The sequence below is a fragment of the Podarcis pityusensis genome (genome assembly GCF_964106645.2).
Source record: "Podarcis pityusensis genome assembly, chromosome: 6".
NCBI lineage: Eukaryota > Metazoa > Chordata > Lepidosauria > Squamata > Lacertidae > Podarcis > Podarcis pityusensis.
This window is the reverse complement of record NC_138030.1, coordinates 3,638,010-3,659,375: the sequence shown is the minus strand read 5'-3', so window position 1 is coordinate 3,659,375 and position 21,366 is coordinate 3,638,010. Positions and strand designations below refer to the sequence as shown.

Sequence of the window (21,366 nt, the reverse complement as noted above, 5' to 3'; positions counted from 1 at the left end):
TGCAAGGACTGCAACCCATTCCACCTAGAGGGACTGCGATCCCACAACCGCAGCCGAGTAGCACAGCTCCAATTGTGGCGGGCAGGGGCTAGACCAGGGGTCGGCAACCTAAGGCCCATGGGGGTCATTTTACTGGCCCACGAGCTGCCCCCAAACTGAGCTGCCCATGCTGCGCTAAACCGGCGCAGTGCGGCAGGGAGACTTGTTTCCGCAGCGCCGGAAATCGCGTCTGCGCAGACACAGATGTTGGAAATCACAGGCGTGCGCACTCATGCATCTGGCCCATGGAGGGAGCTCCGTGGCAGTGAACTGACCCAGGCATGCTTTGCCGACCCCTGGGCTACACATTGCTAACCAAGCTGAGCTCCCTGCCCCCTGCGCTAACCCCCATCCTCACAGACGCTGCCTGCAAAACCGGAGGCTCTTCCACACTGCGACAGAAAGGAGCAAACGTCGTCCCGGGTTCAGTTTGGATTTTTAATGCTCACACACTTGTCACAATAATTTACAGAATTCACTGTCAACATCCGGTGTGGATTCATTTAGCCATGAGGGGTGGCTGGTGGGGAATGCCCATGTCTGAACTTTCTGGTGCAGGATAACCGATACCCAAGTGGCTGGCAGGACAGACCGGCCTGGATCCAAGCCTTCCTTTTTCTCAAGCCCTGCTCCCGTGGAGAGGCTGCTCTCCGTCACCTGACAGAGGAGGGACCACGCAGCGGATGTGAGCTCAAGCACACCCTGCAACTGAGGAGCAGAGCTGAGAGCAGGCTTGCAGGCATGGGGTATTCGTCCTTTGCCAAACTTTCCTGCACGCGCCCCTTTCCATTGAGGAGAAATTTAGTGAGTTTCCTGGGGCACTCGGCGTCACAGCCTTTGCCTACCTGGGGCCAACCAGATGTTTTGGATCAGCTGGAGGGACCCAGAAAGGCAAAGACTGCTGTGTTATCAAGGGAGAGACCTTCCTAAGAAAGACCTGAGAAAGAACAAAGGCAGATGAGACAGAATGAGGAACAGTGGGAGGCAGCTGACGAATTATTTTCTTAAAAAAACAGAAGAAGGTGGGGAGGACACCCCTGGATCCAAAACTGAGATGAGTGACAGATTGCAGCCGTGCTGATCTTCAGGAAGTACGAAGTCACACACTCCAAGCCAAACCGTTCCCCTACCTAAGAGGCTTCAAATCCTGATCAAAATGTGGGTCTCCTCTTTTTTACAAGCCCTTCCTTTTATTTAGCACGCCGGAAAGAGGGGGGGAAACCCAAGGGCCACCCATCCCAGGCTTTGCACTCGGAGACCCCTCACTTAAGAGTGGCTCGTTTTCAGGATATGGGCGGAAAGACACTTTGGAGGGACCTCTCTGCTCTTTGCGGTGCTATGAGAGAGCCTGGAGGGACAGGAGAGCAGATGGCAAGATTGTGCTACAGATGGGACGCTAGATTATTTGAGGAGGGAAGGTCTGGATTCCTCCTAATGCCCACAGCTTTTACCCATCTGCAAGACAGAAATACCCTACAGACTTGGTTGGCAACACAGAAGAGAGCCCCCCGGTTTGGGGGTCCACTTTATTTAATACACCAACGGATCCTGTAGCTGCTACCACCCCTGGAGCTGGAATGAAGGGAGGAAGCCATGCACCCCCCCCTTTGAACCTTACCTCTCCTTTCTGCCCCATAAGTGATCCAGGGGGGAGTGTGTGGCAGGCACAACAGGTAGCTGCTGCTCCTTTGAAAAAGTCTGTGTTTGGTTTTAATTATTATTATTCTTATTATTTTTAAAGTCCATGGATCAGCACAAAGAAAACAAAACAGTGGGAAACGCAACTAAAGAGTCCAACGCAAGAGCTTCGAACCCAGTACTACGAGGCGGCCGTGAGGCTGCCCTTCCCGCCCGGAGAGTTGCCCCGTAGGAGGCTATAGGGCCTGGGCAGGCAGCCATCGGGCAGGTTCCCTTATATTAACCTCTGGACGATGACGGCATTCAGTAGGTTGGCTTCCTTCAGGGTCTGGTCCTCATCTGTCAGCTCTTTGTTGGGGAAAGTGGTCATGAGGACAAAGCTCGTGGCGGCCATGGCAGGCCTGGCGTCCGCTATGAAGAGTCGGACATCGCGGATCCTGCAAAAAAACCGAGATGCGTTTCTCATGGTATTGCCATAGAATGCAGGGGAGGAGCAGGAACAGGCAGAGGGAGGGGGGCAGGAAGTGACGATTGAGGAAAGAGGAGAAAGCCAGGAGGCGGGACGGCTCTCAGATGTTGAACCAGAGCCTCAGCACCGCTCAGGAAGTTCTGGCACAGACAGTGAGGCAAGGCCTGTTCTGTCTGCCAGGGAAAGGAGAGGGTTAAAGAGGAGGGGGGGAGGAGAGGCATCACGTGAAACTTCCCCGCCTTTTCTGTTGGAGAAGGAGCCGGCGTAAGCCACTCCCAGAATCTGAGCCGGAGGATTCAGATGCATGATGTGCTGCCTGTACATATGTAAAATAAAGACTGTATATATGTATCTCTGAGTGAGCAGAGGCATTTCTTGCGAAGAGCATTCACAAGCCATCACAGCGCTGGACCTCTTCCGGCTTCCCACCCACCCACTAACGCCAGCCAAGTTCCCATAATTGTAACTCCCTTTGGCAGCAAGCTCTGCCCCGGTACCTGTGACTGTGGTTGAATTTCTGGACCAGCCGCCCTCCATCCGCCAGCCGGATCTGGATGCTGGTAGTGGGCTCTGACTCGTCAATGGTGATGGAGGAGCTGGCTTTGGCTTCGTTTTCCGCTTGCTGCGATGGGGAGCCTGCGCCCATCACCTGGGGGGCAGTGCTGAGGAAGGAGGAGGGAGGAAAGGTTTGCACTGTGGAGCAGGTGGCAGGTTTGGGCAAGACTGATGCAGACCCCCCCTCCGACGATAAACCTGGCGACTGTACACAGTTACTCGATGGACATAAAGGAGCAGCTTCAGAAGACTTATCAGCCTTTGAAATTTGGGTTTGGAGACCCAAGCAAAACGAGACTGGTCAAAACCATTTATGAACCAGGTGAAACTACAGCCATACCTCATGTTATGTCCGCTTCATGTTATGTTCTTTCAGGTTACGTCCTGCGGTGACCCGGAAGTACCGGAAAGGGTTACTTCTGGGTTTCGCCACTGACATAGAAGCGCAAAATGATGTCACGTGCATGCGCAGAAGCGGCAAATCACAACCCGTGTGTGCGCAGATATGCCACTGTGGGTTGAGTTCGTTTCATGTTGCGAACGGGCCTCCAGAACGGATCCCGTTCGCAACCAGAGGTACTACTGTACTCTAAGAGAGCCACCGGACTGGACCAAAATCTGGCCCAGCTCTTCCTTTCCTTCGTGCAAGAATCTTTGTAATGAAACAGAGGATATAGGATGAATTTAAAAAGAAACTGTGTCTATCAAACCTACCCACAGGACGCTGACACAAACACCTTGCACATACACTATGGAAAAGAATGAAAGTTTACTACTCCCCTCAGCCCCCCCCCATCTCCCCACCTCTTTCCCCTTAAACCTTATACCATATACAACATTAATGTCTCACATCAAATATAACTGATCTGTATAAAGGACTTGGAAAAATGATCTGAAAATAGAGACAATGTATGTACTTTTGCTACCCAAGAAAATCTTTTAATAAAAACAATTAAAAAAGGGGGGGGGGGAATTGTGTCCTTCAACATCAGCAGCCATACTATTCTATCCACAGTTTAAGAAAATGTGATCATCGGATGAATGGCGATATAGAAATTTAATTAAAAACCAAACCAAACAACAAGAAGGGCTGTGGGGGAAGAACAAGCCAAGAAGACAACTGGGCTGTTTGAAGGCAGAATTGTTGGGGTTTGCACACAGAAGATGAAGGTTCAAATAACTGGCCTGTCTGGACGGCTTGCAAACTCTCCGCCTAATTCTACTCTGGAGAATAAATCCTGCACTCCAAGGGCAAGTCGCAGCCGCAACACCTCCCACCCCAGGAAGCTAAGCTATAACTATGTTAACAATGTCCGCAAACATTCTAACCACTGAAAAGTGCAGTTAGCCACTGAAAGCTGGAAACAATTGCAGTTTGCTGTGGGAGAAGTGCCAAAATGCATTTACTTGGAAGTCAGCCAACTTGTTTCGGCGGGGCTTTACTCCATGTTAAATTTGGACTGCACGGCAACCTTAATCAGCGAAGTATTTCAAACGCTGCCTTGAGGACAGGTGGGCAAAATTCCAAAGTAAAAGAAATGCGCATTAGGCACCTGGTCCCGCATATAAATTTGCTAACTGCAACATTCACCCATGCAATTTTCAGGATCAGAAGTTGCTGGCCTGGTTAACAGCAGCATGCAGCAGACTAACCAGCAAAGAGGGATGAGGAAGCAATTTCTGCCAAGAAGACGGAGCAACAAGAATCTGAAATGGGATCATCTCACTCCCTGCCTGACCTGGTGTATTTCTGGCACAGATCTTCACAGCTGATGCCCAGCTTGCGAGGCAGCGCTTAGGCCGTTCACGACTAAATTCAACATTCCAGATCATATTACAAGTAGACTGGACAAGCAGAGAGAAACTAGGCAGTTTGGCCTTATTTGAATATTTATAGAATTTGAGATTTTACTATTAAAGCAAGGGCAGCAGAACTGCTGCAGGAGAAGGAAGGAGGACTTATGTACACGACGGGTGACTGGGAGCAGCTGCCGGGGCCATACAACACTGGTTCTAAAAGACCTACACTGGATCCCAGTAGGTTTCCGAGCACAATTCAAAGTGTTGGTGCTGACCTTTTAAAGCCCTAAATGGTCTCGGTCCAGTATACCTGAACGAGCATCTCCACCCCCATCGTTCAGCCCGGACACTGAGGTCCAGCTCTGAGGGCCTTCTGGCGGTTCCCTCACTGTGAGAAATGAAGCTACAGGGAACCAGGCAGAGGGCAGATGTCAAGGAGATAAAACAACTATCTGACTTTTAGAAGACACCTGAAGGCAGCCCTGTTTAGGGAAGTTTTTAATGTTTGATGAATTATTGTATTTTTACTATTCTGCTGGATGCCGCACAGAGTGGCTGGGGAAACCCAGCCAGATGAGCGGTGTATTAATAATATTAATACAGTGGAACCTTGGTTTTCGAGCGTCTTGGAAGCAGAACGTTTCAGAACCTGAATGCCGAAAACCCGGAAGTAATTGCTTCCGTTTTTGAACACACCTCGGAAGCCGAATAGCGTGTTTTTCAATTTTCACCATAGAAACTGCTGACAGCCCTTTGGTTGTTGAACGTTTTGGAAGTCGAACGGTCTTCTGGAACGGATTATGTTCGACAACCAAGGTTCCACAGCACTTATTATACATAATAATTACTATTATCATCATTACCTGAAGGCAGCCTTGCATGGGGAAGTTTTTAATGTCTTACTGTGCTTTAATTTCCTTTTGAACCTTTACTTGAGTGCTTCTCTCAATGAAGACTAGAGGCAGCTGGGCCTTTTTGCAAAAGAGAAAAGAGGCAAGAAGGAAATGCTCAAATGCTGACTCCTCACCTGCCCAGTTTCTGTCCTTCCCCGGTGAAAGCCCTGAAGGCACCTCTGGGTTTTGTGAAATCCTCGTCGCGGTGGTCCTCCAAGTCCAAGTTGACTTGTCCGCCACGGGCCAACCGGCGAAGCTCCACAGGAACCTCCCTGACAAGGGAAAACAGAGGGAGGCAACTCAAGAAAAAGGACCAGCCAGCCTTACCTTTCTCTGTGGTAAGATGGAGCGAGGGAGCGTCCTGCAGAATACAGCATCCCAGGGAATTAGATGTCTGGTGCAGCCAGTTACCAAACACTGGCCCACATCCCAGAGCACTGCCATTACCCTCTGCGGATGGATTCCAGGAACTGGGAGTTGGATGGGTCTTGGTAGCTCCTCAGCTCTCCGCTGTCCAGGCTGAACCCACTCTTCCACAGCTTCAGGACCACGTGCACCTGTAAAATCAAAAGTCTTTCCACCATCTGCAGAGTGCCTCTCCCAGGAAGCCCCACTGCTGCACATCTGCGCCCGTTCAAACCAGGGAGTGAGGTTGCCATGCCAGGCTGCAGAAATTGCAACCCTCCTCAACCTTCTTGCCCTGCCAGAGCTGCTGCCCTGGAAGCCAGCCTTCTCTAACCTGGTGCCTTTGCAATGTTGCTGGAGGAGAGAGCTAGCAAGGGAGATGGATGTGGAACCCTTTCTCGGCCACGTGCAAATGGCTTCAACTCACCCCGCCTGTCTTGGGCTCAACACACATGGAGCCCTGCGGGGCAGAAAGCAGCTTGATGGAGCTATTCGGAGCAGCGTGAAGAGAAAGGGTCTCAGACACCCACCTTTCACAACCTCGCAGCTCCGATCCACCCTCTCTCCTCTGAAGCAGCCGGTGCCAGGGGTTTTATATGATGATGAATTTATTATTTCGGTCACAGACCAGTTCCAGCCCACATACAATATCAAGGAAGTCATAAAACACGATAGTGATACATTTGGATTTGCAGTTAGGTATAGCAGGGACAATACAAATATAGCAACTGTTTAAAAATATATAAATTAAAACTTAATCACTAACATATATCCTTGTATGCAATGTGTGGCTGGACATATGAAGCTGCCTTATATCTAGACAGGTCACTGGTCTGTTTCAGCTCTGCCAATCTGGTTCCTGCCAGATGTTTTGGACTACAACTCCCATTAGCCCCATGCTGGCTGGGGTTGGTGGGAATTATAGTTTGATGCACCCAGAAGGAGCCTGGTTGGCAAAAAAAAAAAAAAGCTGGTTCCGCATCATATATGCTAGTGGTGTCCAAACTTTTTTCAAAGAGCCCAGATTTGATGAAGTGAAGGGCTGTGAGGGCCGACCAAATTATTGACCTTTTTTTAGGATTGAAGTTTGAAGTTGTTGAGCTTTTTTATGATTTTACCCCAAAGTTGAGTTTTTTTAGGGTTGAAGTTTTTTTGAGTTTTACCCCAGGAAATAAACTGCCACAGGGGCCAGATTAAACCGACCAGCGGACCGGATTAGGCCCCCGAAACGGACTTTGGACATGCCTGATCTATGCTGAGCAGCAGCAGCAGCTCTCTATGGACTCGGGGGCAGAGTGAGGCCTTTCCTAGATCTCTGATCCTAGAGATATCTATCCTGGAGGTGCCAGAGAAAGCAAGCCAGGAACTGAACCCTGGATGGGAGAAAGGGGGATCTGGCCAGATCTCACTACCTCTAGTCCTACTCCTAGCAATACTCACATCCTGGGCAGCATTCTGCCTCATCTCTGGGGCAACATAAGCAGACTCCTCCTCGGGAGCAGCTCCCAGGCGGTACCCGCCACCTGCAAAGGGCTGCGAGAGAGAAAGGAACTGTGAGGCCTGGAAAAAGCAGGAAAAAGGCAGATGGGTCACCTCCGATCTCAACCTCCGTTCGGTGGCCCTGGCAAATACTTCTCGCTTCCCCTCCGCTAAAAATTCCAAGGATGGGCAGGCCAGATAGTTGGAGGGCTGATACACACACAACCCATGTCAGTATCTAACTTAATCCATCGTCCTTTAATTAAACCCAATGCGCCATTATCACTTCCCCACTAAACAACGGTTTTGCGAAGGGAAAGGAGCAGCTTTCAGATCAGCAAGCGTCTAAATCAAGCATTTAGGCATGTGAGTGTGGAGTGGGATTTTGCCAGCCCTCCTTTTAGGGTGAGTTTTTTTGGGGAGGGAGGCAGTTCTGCATGAACAACATCCACAGGGAATGGGCTACAGGAGACTGGCTGCAGCTGCCTTTAAGAGGGAAGATGCTGCTGACAGCTACTTTCAGTGCGATGAGAATGTCTTAGCTAAGTCCATCTTTCTCAAGCCCTGGAGATTGCTTTATCTCCCTTCCCCGAGAGTCCACACTGGCCCCTTCTTGCTCTCTTCATCTACTTGAAGCTTCCAGCCCTCACTTTTTTCCACTTCTCCTCCAACACTCCTCCCTGCTTTATGCTCCACCTCCCTGACTATCGGTCCTTACTGCTCCTCGCTTTCCCATGCCTTCATCCATGCTGCTTTCTGGCCTCATTCAAGTCCCTCCCACCTGTCTCACTTCTGCGCCAACCACAGCCTTGCTTTACACGACCCCTTCTGAATATTTCATCTCAACAGAATCCCCCCTGGGTGTGCTCACTTTTGGCCTGCTGCCTTCCCCCGGGCTCTTGGCTGCTCTGTCGACAGCCACAGCTCCATGCTCTTTGGCCCCTCGGAACAAGTCCTCAACCAGCTCATTGGGGCTCTTCTTCCTCGGAGGACCAACAATCTGCTGCCCGCTTCGCTCAGAGCCCCCAGCGTAAAATCTGAAGAGACAACAGGCCCCCAAGATTACACCTCTCCATTCAAGACCCATTGAAGGCTGGGGCATGTATGCACATATGTGCTCAAACATATGTGCTAATTTTGTTACATATCTTTTGATGCCAGGCAAAAACATTCCTTTTATCCCAGGCCTTTGGCTAATTAAAACAATCTTTGACCCTTTAAATTGTGTGTGTGTGTGTGTGTGTAGGGAAGTACAGCCATACCTCATGTTACATTTCCTTCAGGTTAAGCGTTTTCAGGTTGCATCCCGTGGCGACCCGGAAGTAACCCATTCCGGGTTTCGCCACTCGCGCATGTGCAGATGCGCAAAATGATGTCACACGCATGCGCAGAAGCGGGTTGCGTTTTCAGGTTGTGAACGGGCCTCTGGAATGGATCCCGTTCGCAACCAGAGGTACCACTGTATTATTGCTTTTGTTTGCTATTATAGTATGTATTTTTGTGTTTTTATATTGTAAATCACTCTGTGATCTTTGGATAAAGGGCGGTATGGAAATTTTAATTTTAACAATAATAATAATTTCAACTCTCTACTGTAGCCAAAGCAAGTCCTGTTCTCAAACTGGGTTAAGCGCGCGCACACACACACTCACCCCAAGTCTAAGAAACAGGTTGTAAGAAGGAAGTAAAAAAATACACATTTGCAATTTTTACTCTCCGGCTGACTTGCAGCATTGGGGCCAGAGTGGCACGGGCAGTAATGTTTGCGGATCAGCTGAACACTAGCAGGAGGACCTGACTGGATAGCACAGATGTGAGGCCGAGGAGGGGGAATTTGCGGCCCATGGGATGCTGGACTGCAACTCCTCTCAACCCTGACCACTGGGCCATTCTGCTGGCAGTTGGGAGTCTTAACAACTTTTGGAAGGCTGCAGGTTCCCCATCCCTGAGTCAGGTCTCTGCTCCAGACGGCCTTTCTTCACTGTTCTGCTGGCCAGGCTGAGCAGACAACAGAGGCAAGGCAAAGAACCCTGCAGCTAAGTGCCACATCCTGTTCCTATGGTAGCCAACCAGATGCCCCAACAGGGAGCTGGCCAGAAGCAGGACCCCAGTGCAAAAGCAACTCTCCCCACCTGCGATTCTTAGCAACTGGCATTCAGAAGCCCGTGGCCTCCAAAAGTGGAGGGAGAACAGGCTGCAGGTATAACATAATGCCAGCTTGCACAGGACTTGTGGATTGGACTTCAGGCACACCTGCCCAATAGGTTGGCCAACACCGTTTTACCCAATCTGCCCGTGTGACCCTTCAGATTTACCAGGAGCCTCCTCTTGATTATATAAATCATCGGCCACAAACAGAAAGGCAGCCTTGGCATGAGACAATTTAGGAGCTTTGGGTGGTTTCCAGTTTGCACATCCTGTCATTACAAGGATTTCCACTTCGGCAAGGGAACTCTCTCAGCTTCACACACCCCAACCTTCTAGGACTAGGTATGTCAAGAGCTTTGAACACTCCCAGACTTGGGTCTCCAGCTGTTTTTGGACTACAACTCCCATCATCCCTAGCTAGCAGGACCAGAGGTCAAGGATGATGGGAATTGTAGTCCAAAAACAGCTGGAGACCCTGGGAAACCCTGCTCTAAACTTTCTGTAAATGCTTTCTTCATTCATTCATTCTGCTACAAGACAATCCTGAAAATTATGAATTGGCTTTATGTGCCCCAACGCCCACATTTCCCTTACTGACTCTGCCTATGATGTGTAGCACAGTAGTTTAAATAACTCAGTGTGTCTGATCTGTGAGCGCTCTTGTAACGCCCTGGACTGTGCCTCCCTTTCATTGCTTTACTGTGGGAGCTGTACATTTCCTAACATACACATCACAGGGATTCTCAGATAAGTCCATGGCTGAGAATGTGCTGTGACTGCAGAAAAGTCACATAACTTATCACTCAATTTAACTTCCTGGGAATGTGAGCTCTCTTTTCTTTTCAAGGTCAAGCTCCTAGACCTCACGTTACCAAGATAGTTGATGCAAGTTTTAATCTGCATTTAAGTCTACTGTTGTTTTAATTTTCCGAAAGCCTTATTGTTGTTATTTTTCCTTCCTGATAATTTTGCCTTATAGTTTTTTGTAAACTGCTTTAATGTTGTTGTTTTGCACAATCAAGCAGCGTATGAATTTCATGACATAAATAAATAAGATATACTTGAAATTGTGTGGTCAATGCACAATGAGAAGTCAAAGAAGGGGAGCTGATCAAGAACCCCAGAGGCTGCATGCCCCGCAAAGCTGTCTCCGCTCTTCCTTATAACTAGCAATACCAGGATAAATTGCACAAATAGTAGAAGAACAAGCTATTCAAAAAGAAAGAAAGAAAGAAAGAAAGAAAGAAAGAAAGAAAGAAAGAAAGAAAGGTGTGCAATCCATACAAGCCACAGACTAAGCCTTGCTTGGTGGAGAGTTTCTATTTATCTATTGGCACAGAGCAAACATGTTCATGTCATGGTAACAATACACTCGCCTGCTCCTCTCCCTAGGAAGAAAGAGCCGCAACCACTTACTATGCAAGATTCTGGAATGAAAGTGCTTCAAACAATGGCAGGGGAGGTCATGCCCTCCAAGAGCAGGACTCCCAACAGCTGCCTCAACAGAGAGGCCCCTGCCCAATGCAGACATTTCCATAGCAGCCTGGGCCTGCAAAAACCCATTTCCAGAGGGACTTTTTCCACCCCAACTCCTCCCTTCCCGATAAATCAGGGGGGGAGTCAGGAATTCAAACAAACCTTTGTCCTTCCTCCTCCTCTTCCTCCTCCTCCTGAGCATGAACAAGGTCTCGGAATGACGTCACCCTGTGGTCACTGGTGAGACAAAAGGAGACACAATATGAGTGTGCCCCACGTCCCTCTGATGCAACTGCAGCACCAACAGCACTGAGCATTAACGCCAAGCACAGAACGACAAGAAGTGGAAGGCCAACCAGGTGCCCAAAGGTTACGTTTTTTTAATACAGAGCAGCTTGCTAGAGATGTGATGGTCTAGTTCAGGGGTAGGCAACCTAAGGCCCGTGGGCCGGATGTGGCCCAATCACCTTCTCAATCTGGCCCACGGATGGTCCAGGAATCAGTGTGTTTTTACATGAGTAGAATGTGTCCTTTTATTTAAAATACATCTCTGGGTTATTTGTGGGGCCTGCGTGGTGTTTTTACATGAGTAGAATGTGTGCTTTTATTTAAAATGCATCTCTGGGTTATTTGTGGGGCATAGGAATTCAATCATTTCCCCCCCAAAAAATATAATCCAGCCCACCACATGGTCTGAGGGACGGTGGACCGGCTCACGGCTGAAAAAGGTTGCTGACCCTAGTCCAGTTAGTACAAAAATCTGAAAAAACTAGGATCCCTCCCATTTTCCCTGGCACCCCTCCCCCATTTTTTCCGGGTGTTTCCTCCCAGGCCTTTGCATCTCCATGTTTATGACAACTGATTACTAAAATGCCAAACGTTGTTAAGGACAGTGTGGTATAAGGGATGATCTTCCATCTTGCAAGGACTGATGCCCCGCACCAAAGGAGTACAGCACGTTTTTGTGAGCTCTGACAGACCTGATGGATTCCTGCCCGTAAAGGACAGCCCATCCCACCACCTCATCGACATGAGGGCAGGTTTTGCTCTTATCCCTGTTGGAAAAATGCCAGGGAAGGCCACCACCTTCCCAAGACACCGGGGTGTCTCTCCGGTGGTCCCTCTCTGGCTGTAAATCTTCCTCAGTCCAGAGAGACCGGCAATAAGCATCTCATAGCAGAAGAAAGAGACAATCAGTAGCTCTAAACTACCGTATTTTTCGCTCTATAGGACAAACTTTTTCCCCTCCAAAAATTGAGGGGAAATGTGTGTGCGTCCTATGGAGCGAATGCAGGCTCCTTGGCTTCAGCGATAGCAACGCTAAGCCTCCGAAGCGCAGAGGGAGCACTCCCTCCGTGCTCCAAAGGCTTTGCGTTGCTTTCGCTGAAGGCTGGAGAGCGAGAGCTGTCGGTGCGCACCGACCCCTCTCGCTCTCCAGGCTTCAGGGATAGCCGCGCACAGCCCCTCCGGCAGGGAGAGGCTGCACGTGGCTATGGCTTCTTTGGCCCCACGCAGCTTCTCTCGGGAGGGAGAGGTTGCGTGGGGCTAAAGAGGAAGCCAAAGCAGCCAGCGGGATGGATCCTGCTGGCTGCCTTGGCTTGTGACATAGCCGCGCACAACCCCTCCGGCAAGGAGAGGTTGCGCGCATCCTGTACGCTGCTCTTTGGGGCTGGGGGGGGGGGAAATAAGATTATTTTTCTTGATTTCCCCCCCTAAAAACTGGGTGCGCCCTATGGTCCAGTGCGCCCTATGGAGCGAAAAATACGGTACTTTATTTACAGTCTATATACAAAGAATCCATCAGCATGTCTGTGTTCTCTCAACAGCAGTACAGAACAGCATCACACACAGAAGTGACACTAATCTCTCGAACAGTACTCAGACTCCCTATCTCACGCTCTCAGACACTCACATGATATAAACAACCTACTGCTACTTGCTGAGCAGCATGGGTGGATAAAAACCCTAACAAGCCCAAGTACCCTTAGGGGCACTTTGCATTTCTGGGGGGAGTGAAGGGGGTACATTGCACGAAAGTGGTTTAAAGTTCAAATCGCAGGAGCGATTTCAGAATTTGGGGGCAGGCAACGTATCGCACTCGCCCCCAGGCCGCAGCAAGCATCGCACACTTCCAAGTGCACGGGGTTGGACTAGATGACCGTTGGGTCCCTTCCAACTCTATGATTCTAAGCGCCCAACCAGGCAGCCCACTCTCTCCCTCCACAGCACAACTGCCATGAGAGCCAGAGACGCCAGTAGGGCATCCTGCCTGCCAGGCAGCGTCTTCGCTTCTTTCTCTTCTCCCTCCCTCCCTCCTTGCACCCAGGCAAAATGGAGCCGCCTTGCATGGCACTCCAGAGGGTGGCTCCAAGTAGCAGGACACAACTGGCAGCTTTATGGAGGCTGGTGGCACCCTGGGGGTCCACATTTCCATGCATAGGGCCCTGTGGCGCCCTGGCCTCCTCAGACTGTGCTCCTTGGTCACAGTATAGTGCGGCAGAGGGTTGGGAACTGGTTTTAGGTGGACAGAGGAGGAGCCACAATTTTGCTCAGCATGCAAGGGACCATCATCTTCTAGCAAGCATCATTTTCCTGAGTTTGTAGTTGGGGAGCCTGAACCCCACCACCCCAATTCGCACCGCACTTTCAAGGCATTCTATGCACTCCTGAAAGTCAAAACGTCCGAAGACAGTCCAAAATCTGCAGGCAGATAGTAGGGCTGGGTGATATATCAATATAGCGCCTGGAACCAGTGTGAAGACCATATTGTGATAACGGTTTCATAGTTTTTTAATCTGGCAATATATTGCAAATCATGACGTGTATTAGTGCCGGGCGATGTAGCACTCAAAACCGGTTTCAAGTCCATATCATGATAATGGTTTCACAATTTCTGAACTGGTAATATATTGCGAATCACGATGTGTGTGTGTGTGCTATGCAAAAATCACGAGGGAAAAACTGTGAAGCCAGCCAATGCCTCTACGTGGCTCCATTCTTATTTCAGACTTTGTGCTATATCAGCATATCGTGATGTGTAGCCGGCGATATATCAAGAAGTTGAAAACCAGGTATCACCCAACTCTAGCAGATGGCCTGATATGCTCCAAAGGCTCATGGTGGATACTAATGCAATCCTTTACCTCGTTCTTTCTTTCCTCAAGAATGTGAAATTCACAATACACCTAGGCTAGAGAGGGGGACAACTGAGCATGCTCAAACTCTCTCTCTCTCAGTGACTGCATGACTAAGCAGAAATGTGAAAGCAGGTCAGGCCGATAGCCCAAAATGTTGCTGTTTGGTCTGCTTTCTGCACCTGAGTCCACGCCAGATCTTTTTGTGAGAAGCACTGGAAAATCGGTTTCCCCGATCCCATTCCTCCCTCCGCCCAGTTTCACACACAATAGTTGACACGATGAGGATGCAAATTGTAACAGCAGCCAACCAAATTATGTGGCGGTAACATTTTTTTTTTTTAATCCCCACAATGCAATCCCTCCTAAGCAGGTCATGATTAGTCATCCCCAAGAGAAAAGTGTTGGCCCACTGAGCACAGGCTTTTCCCAGACTCAGCAGATTAGATCCTGTTAACTGGGGATGCTTAGGACTAAATCTGGGTCCTTCTGCATGTCAGAATATGTGCTCCACTAAGCTGCAGCACATCAAATATAGCAGCCTCAGTATCTGGTGGGCACCAGGTTGGGGAAGGCTGCAGCCATAGTGGGAAAGTAGAAAATATTCCACAAAACACATGCACACAAGGAGAGAGCGCTGCTTCTTCTTCCTCGGCTCCAACACAAAAGGGAACTGTTTTTACAACCCTTTTTGCCGTGCTGAAACCTCCCAAAGAATAAAAAGGACTTGAGAGGCATGCCTAGATTACACATTGTGGGCTTACCCCCATCGCCCAACAGACCCAGAGTACAGTGCAGGTGGGAACTGCAGTTCCATGAACGCTAGAGATCCCTAGCAGGGTGTTCTCATGGCCTCCCCAGCAAGTTACACTTCCCAGGGTTCCTGTGCGGGAAGGAAGTTCTGGCAGTTGCACACCAGCTCGCAATATAGACATGCTCAAAGATGAGCCCGTTTGACCTCACCTGGGTGCAGTGCCTCGGGTAACAGAGCTGGGAGCTGGCTGTGGGAGCGTGATGATGTCTTCGTCACCTCCATCTTCATAGAAACTGGCCAGGGCAATCTGAAAGGAGGGACACACAGCTGTTTCTGAGAGCGAGCTCCATTGTTTAGTGCCACCCAAGAGGGAGAGAAGACAACTGTCAATAACCTTGTGACGACTTCTGTACCATATACCATGCCAGGTAGGTGGGGAAGTACAGAAAACTCCCTTGGCCTGAGAATGGCAGATGAAGTTGATGGACTATGTGGAACTGGAGGAAATGACTGGCAGAATCCGAGACCAGGGAGAAGAGTCGGTGGAAGAAGATTGGAAAAAATTTAAAGACCATCTACAGAAATACTGTAAAATTAATGAATGTTAGAAAAATGTTGGAATGAAGTTATATGGCTTTAGTAGAAACGTTATAAGGAATTAAGTACAGGTAGGTTAATAGAGCATTAAAGGGAAAAAAAGGTTAGAATGAGTTAAGATAATTATAGGATAGAAAACAGAGGAAGATGGAAAGGAATTGCTGAAATAATTAACAGAAGTGGAATACAAATAGGGAGGTGTGAGGAGGTCGTGGAAATAAGTGAATGAAAGATGGGATAATGAAATTGTTTGACTTATTTTATTGTTTTTGTTTTGTTTTGTTAATTTGATGTGTTGTATTGTATTGTCTTTTTAGTGTTTAAGTTTTTGGAAAAATAATAAATATTATTTTTTTAAAAAAAAGAAAACTCCCTTGGCCTGGGTAAGTTTGTGGTGCTCTCCAACCTTCTCGCTGCTGCTTTGGTTTGGACTGCAATTCCCATCAGCCCCAGCCAGCAAGTATTGAATCTGATAAAAATATACTGTATTTTTTGCTCTATAAGACGCACCTCGTTTTTGGAGGAGGAAAACAAGAAAAAATATATTCTGAATCCCAGAAGCCAGAACAGCAAGAGAGATCTGGCCTCTGGGATAGCCTCTTGCTGTCCTGGCATATGGGATAGTCACGCACAGCCTCTCCCAGGCAGGGGGATGAAGGCTCCCCCTGCCTGGAAGAGGCTGCGCGCGGCTAAGGCAGAAGGCTCCCCCAAGAGCCGCGCTCCCTTTAAAGAGCGCGTGGAGCGTGTGTGTGGCTCTTTAAAGGGAGCACTGAGCAGAGCCTCCCGCCTGCATTCGCTCCATAAGACGCACACACATTTCCCCTTACTTTTTAGGAGGGGGAAAGTGTGACTTATAGAGCGAAAAATACGGTAATGTTGTATTCCAAGACACCATGCAATATGGGAACATGGCACCACCATACAGAATTCCTACCTGGCAACATGTTCATGCAAGGGAAATTGTTATTTACCTGCTGTAACATGTCAAGTAGCCCTAAAGCATTGGAAAGAGAGCTCCTCTCAGAGAGACACTTGGAACTGTTCTCCATTAAGTGCCAAATTATTACACTTTTGCTGAAAAACACCAGGTGCCTGTTCACCAGAGGCCATTCCTTCTGGGCAAATACCTTGCCAATCCCAGGGTTCAAACAGTGTAGTGGAACACAGATGCCGATGGGCAAACTAAAGTTTATGGGCTCATAAGCAAGACTGTTCTGCGCTATAAATGTCAAATTTATAATCTTGCTAAAATATATGGAAGCTCCAGAATGGGTGCTTGAAACAGTATGCCGGCAGTTAGCCTGTGACTTTCTCAGCCTGCGGCACCTTCATAATTGGAACAGTCTGGATCTTCTTGGAAGCCAAAGTGCTGTAGGTGCGAAACCAGTTCTACCTGAAGCACAAGTTGCCTAGCTGCAATTGGTGTTGAGCTGATCAAAGTATCACATCTCCAGCTGTGGCTAACACCAGATTACTTGACTATTTAGTAGGAAAACTAAAAATCAGCAACAGATGGGTAGCCGTGTTGGTCTGCCATAGTCGAAATAAAAAAATTCCTTCCTGTAGCACCTTAAAGACCAACTAAGTTAGTTCTTGGTATAAGCTTTCGTGTGCATGCACACTTCTTCAGATACACACTTCTTCTGTGTATCTGAAGAAGTGTGCATGCACACGAAAGCTTATACCAAGAACTAACTTAGTTGGTCTTTAAGGTGCTACAGGAAGGAATTTTTTTATTAAAAATCAGCAGTTAAAGGAAGAGCTTTTCCACTAATACCTTTTCTTTCTTCCATTGATGTAATATTTTTTCCTTGTGTCCTCCTGATTCACTATTTGGGAGCTACTGGTTAAGGTACCTGGATTCTGGAAGATGAACTTTTTTTTAAAGAGGGATAGAAATTTACTTGCAACTTCCAGCCAGCATTCTAAAAAAGCGAAGAAAGAGCAATGATGACAGGCTACAAATGGGCAGTAATGAGGTCTTCTCTCCATCCTACTGCAAAGCAAGTCAAAAAACGGTGGTTCTTTATCAGAATGGAGCCCATTGGCAAGAGCTAAGCCAGCCTTCAACAATCTAGTGCCATCTAGAAGTTCTGAACTACAACTGTACTACAACTCCCATCAGCCACAGAAGCCTGCACGCTGACGGCAATCATAGCCCAAAACATATGGAGGGCACTAGGTTAGCAAAGGTGAAGCTAAGCCAAAAGAATAAGGTAATATTTTACACACTCAAAAGTCTTGACCCTTGACTATGCAGGAGGGAACGACTCTGCTACAAGAAGGAAGATATTTTATGGGAGAATAGTGTTTTGTATGGGCGAAGAAGAAAGATGTGTCATGAAGAGGAGGGTGAAGGAGAAAGAAAGAGCCTACTGGATCAGACCATCTGATCCCAGAGCCCATCTAATCCAGCATCCCAGTTAAGAAGGAAGGATTGTTAAATCACTCTGGGAATCGTAGCTCTGTGATAGGAATGGGTGTCTCCTATCGGCTCTCAGCAGTACTCTTAACAAACCAAGAACAGAAGAAGAGCCTGCTGGATCAGTCCCAATGGCCCATCTGGCCCAGCATCCTGTTCTCACAGAGACCAAACAGATGCCCCCCCCTTTTTTGCAAAACCTGCAAGCAGAACTCTTATCACAAGAGCAACTCTCCCACACTTTCCAGTGACTCCTCCAGTCCTCTTTCCCAAGCCATCCAGGCTGGCGGACACTGCTGTCTGCCTCCTGCAGAGGTGAGTTCCTGAGTTCTGCAGGGTGGAGGGAGAGAGGGAGGAAAGAAAGGCGGTACTAGAGACCAAGGAATGTGGGGAGGGGACCACAGGAGGGGGGCTACAGGGGGAGGGGAGCATTGTCCAGGGCAGTCCAGCTGTGTGTGGAGGGAGATGGGGCAAGTGGTGGAGGGAGAAGGGGGGAGAAAAGAGGGAGAAGGGGGAGAGGGAAGGTGGTGGTGAGGGGAAGACAGGGAGGGCAGGAGAGAGGAAAAGGGGAGGGCAGTGGTGAGGGGGAGAGGAAATGGGGAGGGGGGGGGCAGGAGAGAGGGGGCGGGGAAGATGGTGGGGAGGGAGAGAGAGGGAGGGCAGGAGAGAGGAAAAGGGGGAGGGCAGTGGTGAGAAGGAGGGGGCAGGGTAAAAGAGGGAGGGCAGGTGGGAGGGGGAGAGGAAAAGGGGCTGGGGGAAGATGGTGGGGAGGAGGAAAGAAAGGGGGAGAGAGGAAAAGGGGGAGGGCAGTGGTGAGAAGGAGAGGAAAAGGGGGTGGGGCAGGAGAGAGGGGGAGAGGAAAAGGGGGTGGGGAAGATGGTGGGGAGGGGGAGAGAGGGAGGGCAGGAGAGAGGGAGAGGAAATGGGGTAGGGGTTTGGGGCAGGAGAGAGAGGAGAGGAAAAGAGGCGACAGGGGCAGAAGAGAGGAGATGGGGAAAAGGAGGGAGGGGAGGAAAAGAGGGAAGGAGGGGGTAGGGGGAAAGAGGGAGGGCAGGTGGGAGGGGAGAGGAAAAGGGGGCGGGGGAAGATGGTGGGGAGGAGGAAAGAAAGGGGGAGAGAGGAAAAGGGGGAGGGCAGTGGTGAGAAGGAGAGGAAAAGGGGGTGGGGCAGGAGAGAGGGGGAGAGGAAAAGGGGGTGGGGAAGATGGTGGGGAGGGGGAGAGAGGGAGGGCAGGAGAGAGGGAGAGGAAATGGGGTAGGGGTTTGGGGCAGGAGAGAGAGGAGAGGAAAAGAGGCGACAGGGGCAGAAGAGAGGAGATGGGGAAAAGGAGGGAGGGGAGGAAAAGAGGGAAGGAGGGGGTAGGGGGAAAGAGGGAGGGCAGGTGGGAGGGGAGAGGAAAAGGGGGCGGGGGAAGATGGTGGGGAGGGGGAGAGAGGGAGGGCAGGAGAGAGGGAGAGGAAATGGGGTAGGGGTCTTGTGCAGGAGAGAGAGGAGAGGAAAAGAGGAGGCAGGGGCAGAAGAGAGGAGATGGGGAAAAGGAGGGAGGGGAGGAAAAGAGGGAAGGAGGGGGTAGGGGGTAAGAGGGAGGGCAGGTGGGAGGGGAGAGGAAAAGGGGGCGGGGGAAGATGGTGGGGAGGGGGAGAGAGGGAGGGCAGGAGAGGAAAAGGGGGAGGGGTGTGGGAAGAGAGGAAAGGAAAAGAGGGGGCAAGAGAGAGGGGGAGGGGAAAAGGAGGGAGGGGAGGGGAAGAGGGAGAGGAAATGGGGGAGGACAGGACAGGAGAGAAGGGAGAGAGTCCAGGCGGCCCATTCGGGTGTTAGGAGGAGAAAGGGGGAGAGGCGCTGCTGCTGCTGCTGCTCTTTCTCCCCCCTTCTTCTCCCCCCCCCCGGAAAGCGAGGGGCGCCCCCTCCCCGGCCGAGGGTTACCTGCAGATCCCCGCCCGCCGACTCCAGGAAGAAGCGCGCTCGCTCCTCCTCGGCCCCGGTCACGGCCACGAACTCCCTCAGCGCCTCCTCCCGATCCGCCATCTTGCCCCGGTGCAACCGCCAAAGCGCTCCGGCCCGGCCGCCGCAGCCGCCTCGGAGCTCAGCTTCCGGCTTCCTGCCTCACTTCCGCCCTCGGGGCGAGGGAAGCCTTTCGTTCCGCCTCGCTCGTGGCAACGCTCAAACCGCTCCGGGTGGAAACGAACGAATGAATTTTTTTTTTAAGCTCGCAGAGCGCCCCCTGCCGGCGCGACGTTCGCTGTTTCGATAACGGGCGCTCATTGCAAGGAGGCTTTACAGGGAATTTACCGGTCACTTTCTTCCTTGCAAAACTTCGGGTTCGTGGTGCAGATCGACACTGGTTGCGCAACCTGGTTTTGCCTGCATGCGATTGAATCCCACCCCCAAAACAGCAGCAGCCGGGAAGCGCTCAGAAGGCGCGAGCCTGTTGAGCTGCTGCCAGTCAGAGTTGACAATACTGGGCTACATGGACAAATAGGCAGCGTTGTAAAGCCGCTCGCCCACCCTGTAAGAAACAGATGCAGTGCGTTTTTTAAAGAGTACTGTTACAGTAGTGATGTATGGAAGTGAGAGCTGGACCATAAAGAAGGCTAATTGCCGAAGAATTGATGCTTTTGAATTCTGGTGCTGGAGGAGACTCTTGAGAGTCCCATGGACTGCAAGAAGATCAAACCTATCCATTCTGAAGGAAATCAGCCCTGAGTGCTCACTGGAAGGACAGATCCTGAAGCTGAGGCTCCAAGACTTTGGCCACCTCATGAGAAGAGAAGACTCCCTGGAAAAGACCCTGATGTTGGGAAAGATGGAGGGCACAAGGAGAAGGGGACGACAGAGGACGAGATGGCTGGACAGTGTTCTCGAAGCTACCAGCATGAGTTTGACCAAACTGCGGGAGGCAGTGGAAAACAGGAGTGCCTGACGTGCTGTGGTCCAGGGGGTCATGAAGAGTTGGACACAACTAAACAACTAAACAACAACTGTTAAAGTGGTACCTTGGGTTACATACGCTTCAGGTTACAGACTCCGCTAACCCAGAAACAGTACCTTGGGTTAAGAACTTTGCTTCAGGATGAGAACAGAAATCGCACTCCGGTGGCAGCAGGAGGCCCCATTAGCTAAAGTGGTGCTTCAGGTTAAGAACAGTTTCAGGTTAAGAATGGACCTCCGGAACGAATTAAGTACCTAACCCGAGGTACTGAAGGGGGACAGTTAGAATGAAGGGGGACAGTTGGGGACAAGTACCACTGTATTATATTTATTTTACAGTTACATGCAATCAGAACAAAGCTCAAAAGCAGAGCAGCAGGCACCTTCTCACACACACTCACCAACTGCAATACAGGCATGTTTTGAGTTATTCACTTGAAAGTCAGTTGACCACAACATGGACATCAAACCCACCCATCCACTCCAGCAAAGTGCAAATTCCTCCTCCATCTCTTCCTCCAAGCTGCATGCCCATCCAAGGCATATTTACAGATGTATTATCTGATGCAGTCTCTCCTGATCCTTTCCATTCATCCACTACGAGCAAATGTTTCCTCACGTTCTTGGTT

General features: G+C 49.9%; 1 protein-coding gene across 2 annotated transcripts; it reads right to left on the bottom strand.

Moving 5' to 3' along the window:
* Positions 1-458: 458 nt before the first annotated feature.
* On the bottom strand, positions 459-19,891 carry NSFL1C (NSFL1 cofactor). Of its 2 annotated transcripts, none has more exons than XM_081011465.1 (9): positions 19,733-19,891; positions 15,000-15,097; positions 11,065-11,139; positions 8,150-8,315; positions 7,240-7,359; positions 5,842-5,951; positions 5,529-5,666; positions 2,644-2,808; positions 459-2,114 (listed from the first exon to the last, which is right to left on the bottom strand). In XM_081011465.1, exons 1-9 carry the CDS (start codon positions 19,832-19,834, stop codon positions 1,952-1,954), a joined length of 1,137 nt encoding a protein of 378 aa, XP_080867591.1. In that variant the 5' UTR covers positions 19,835-19,891; the 3' UTR covers positions 459-1,951. The 2 variants fall into 2 exon arrangements, with proteins under 2 accessions (XP_080867591.1, XP_080867592.1); XM_081011466.1 differs by having other exon boundaries at positions 7,240-7,332.
* Positions 19,892-21,366: the final 1,475 nt, after the last annotated feature.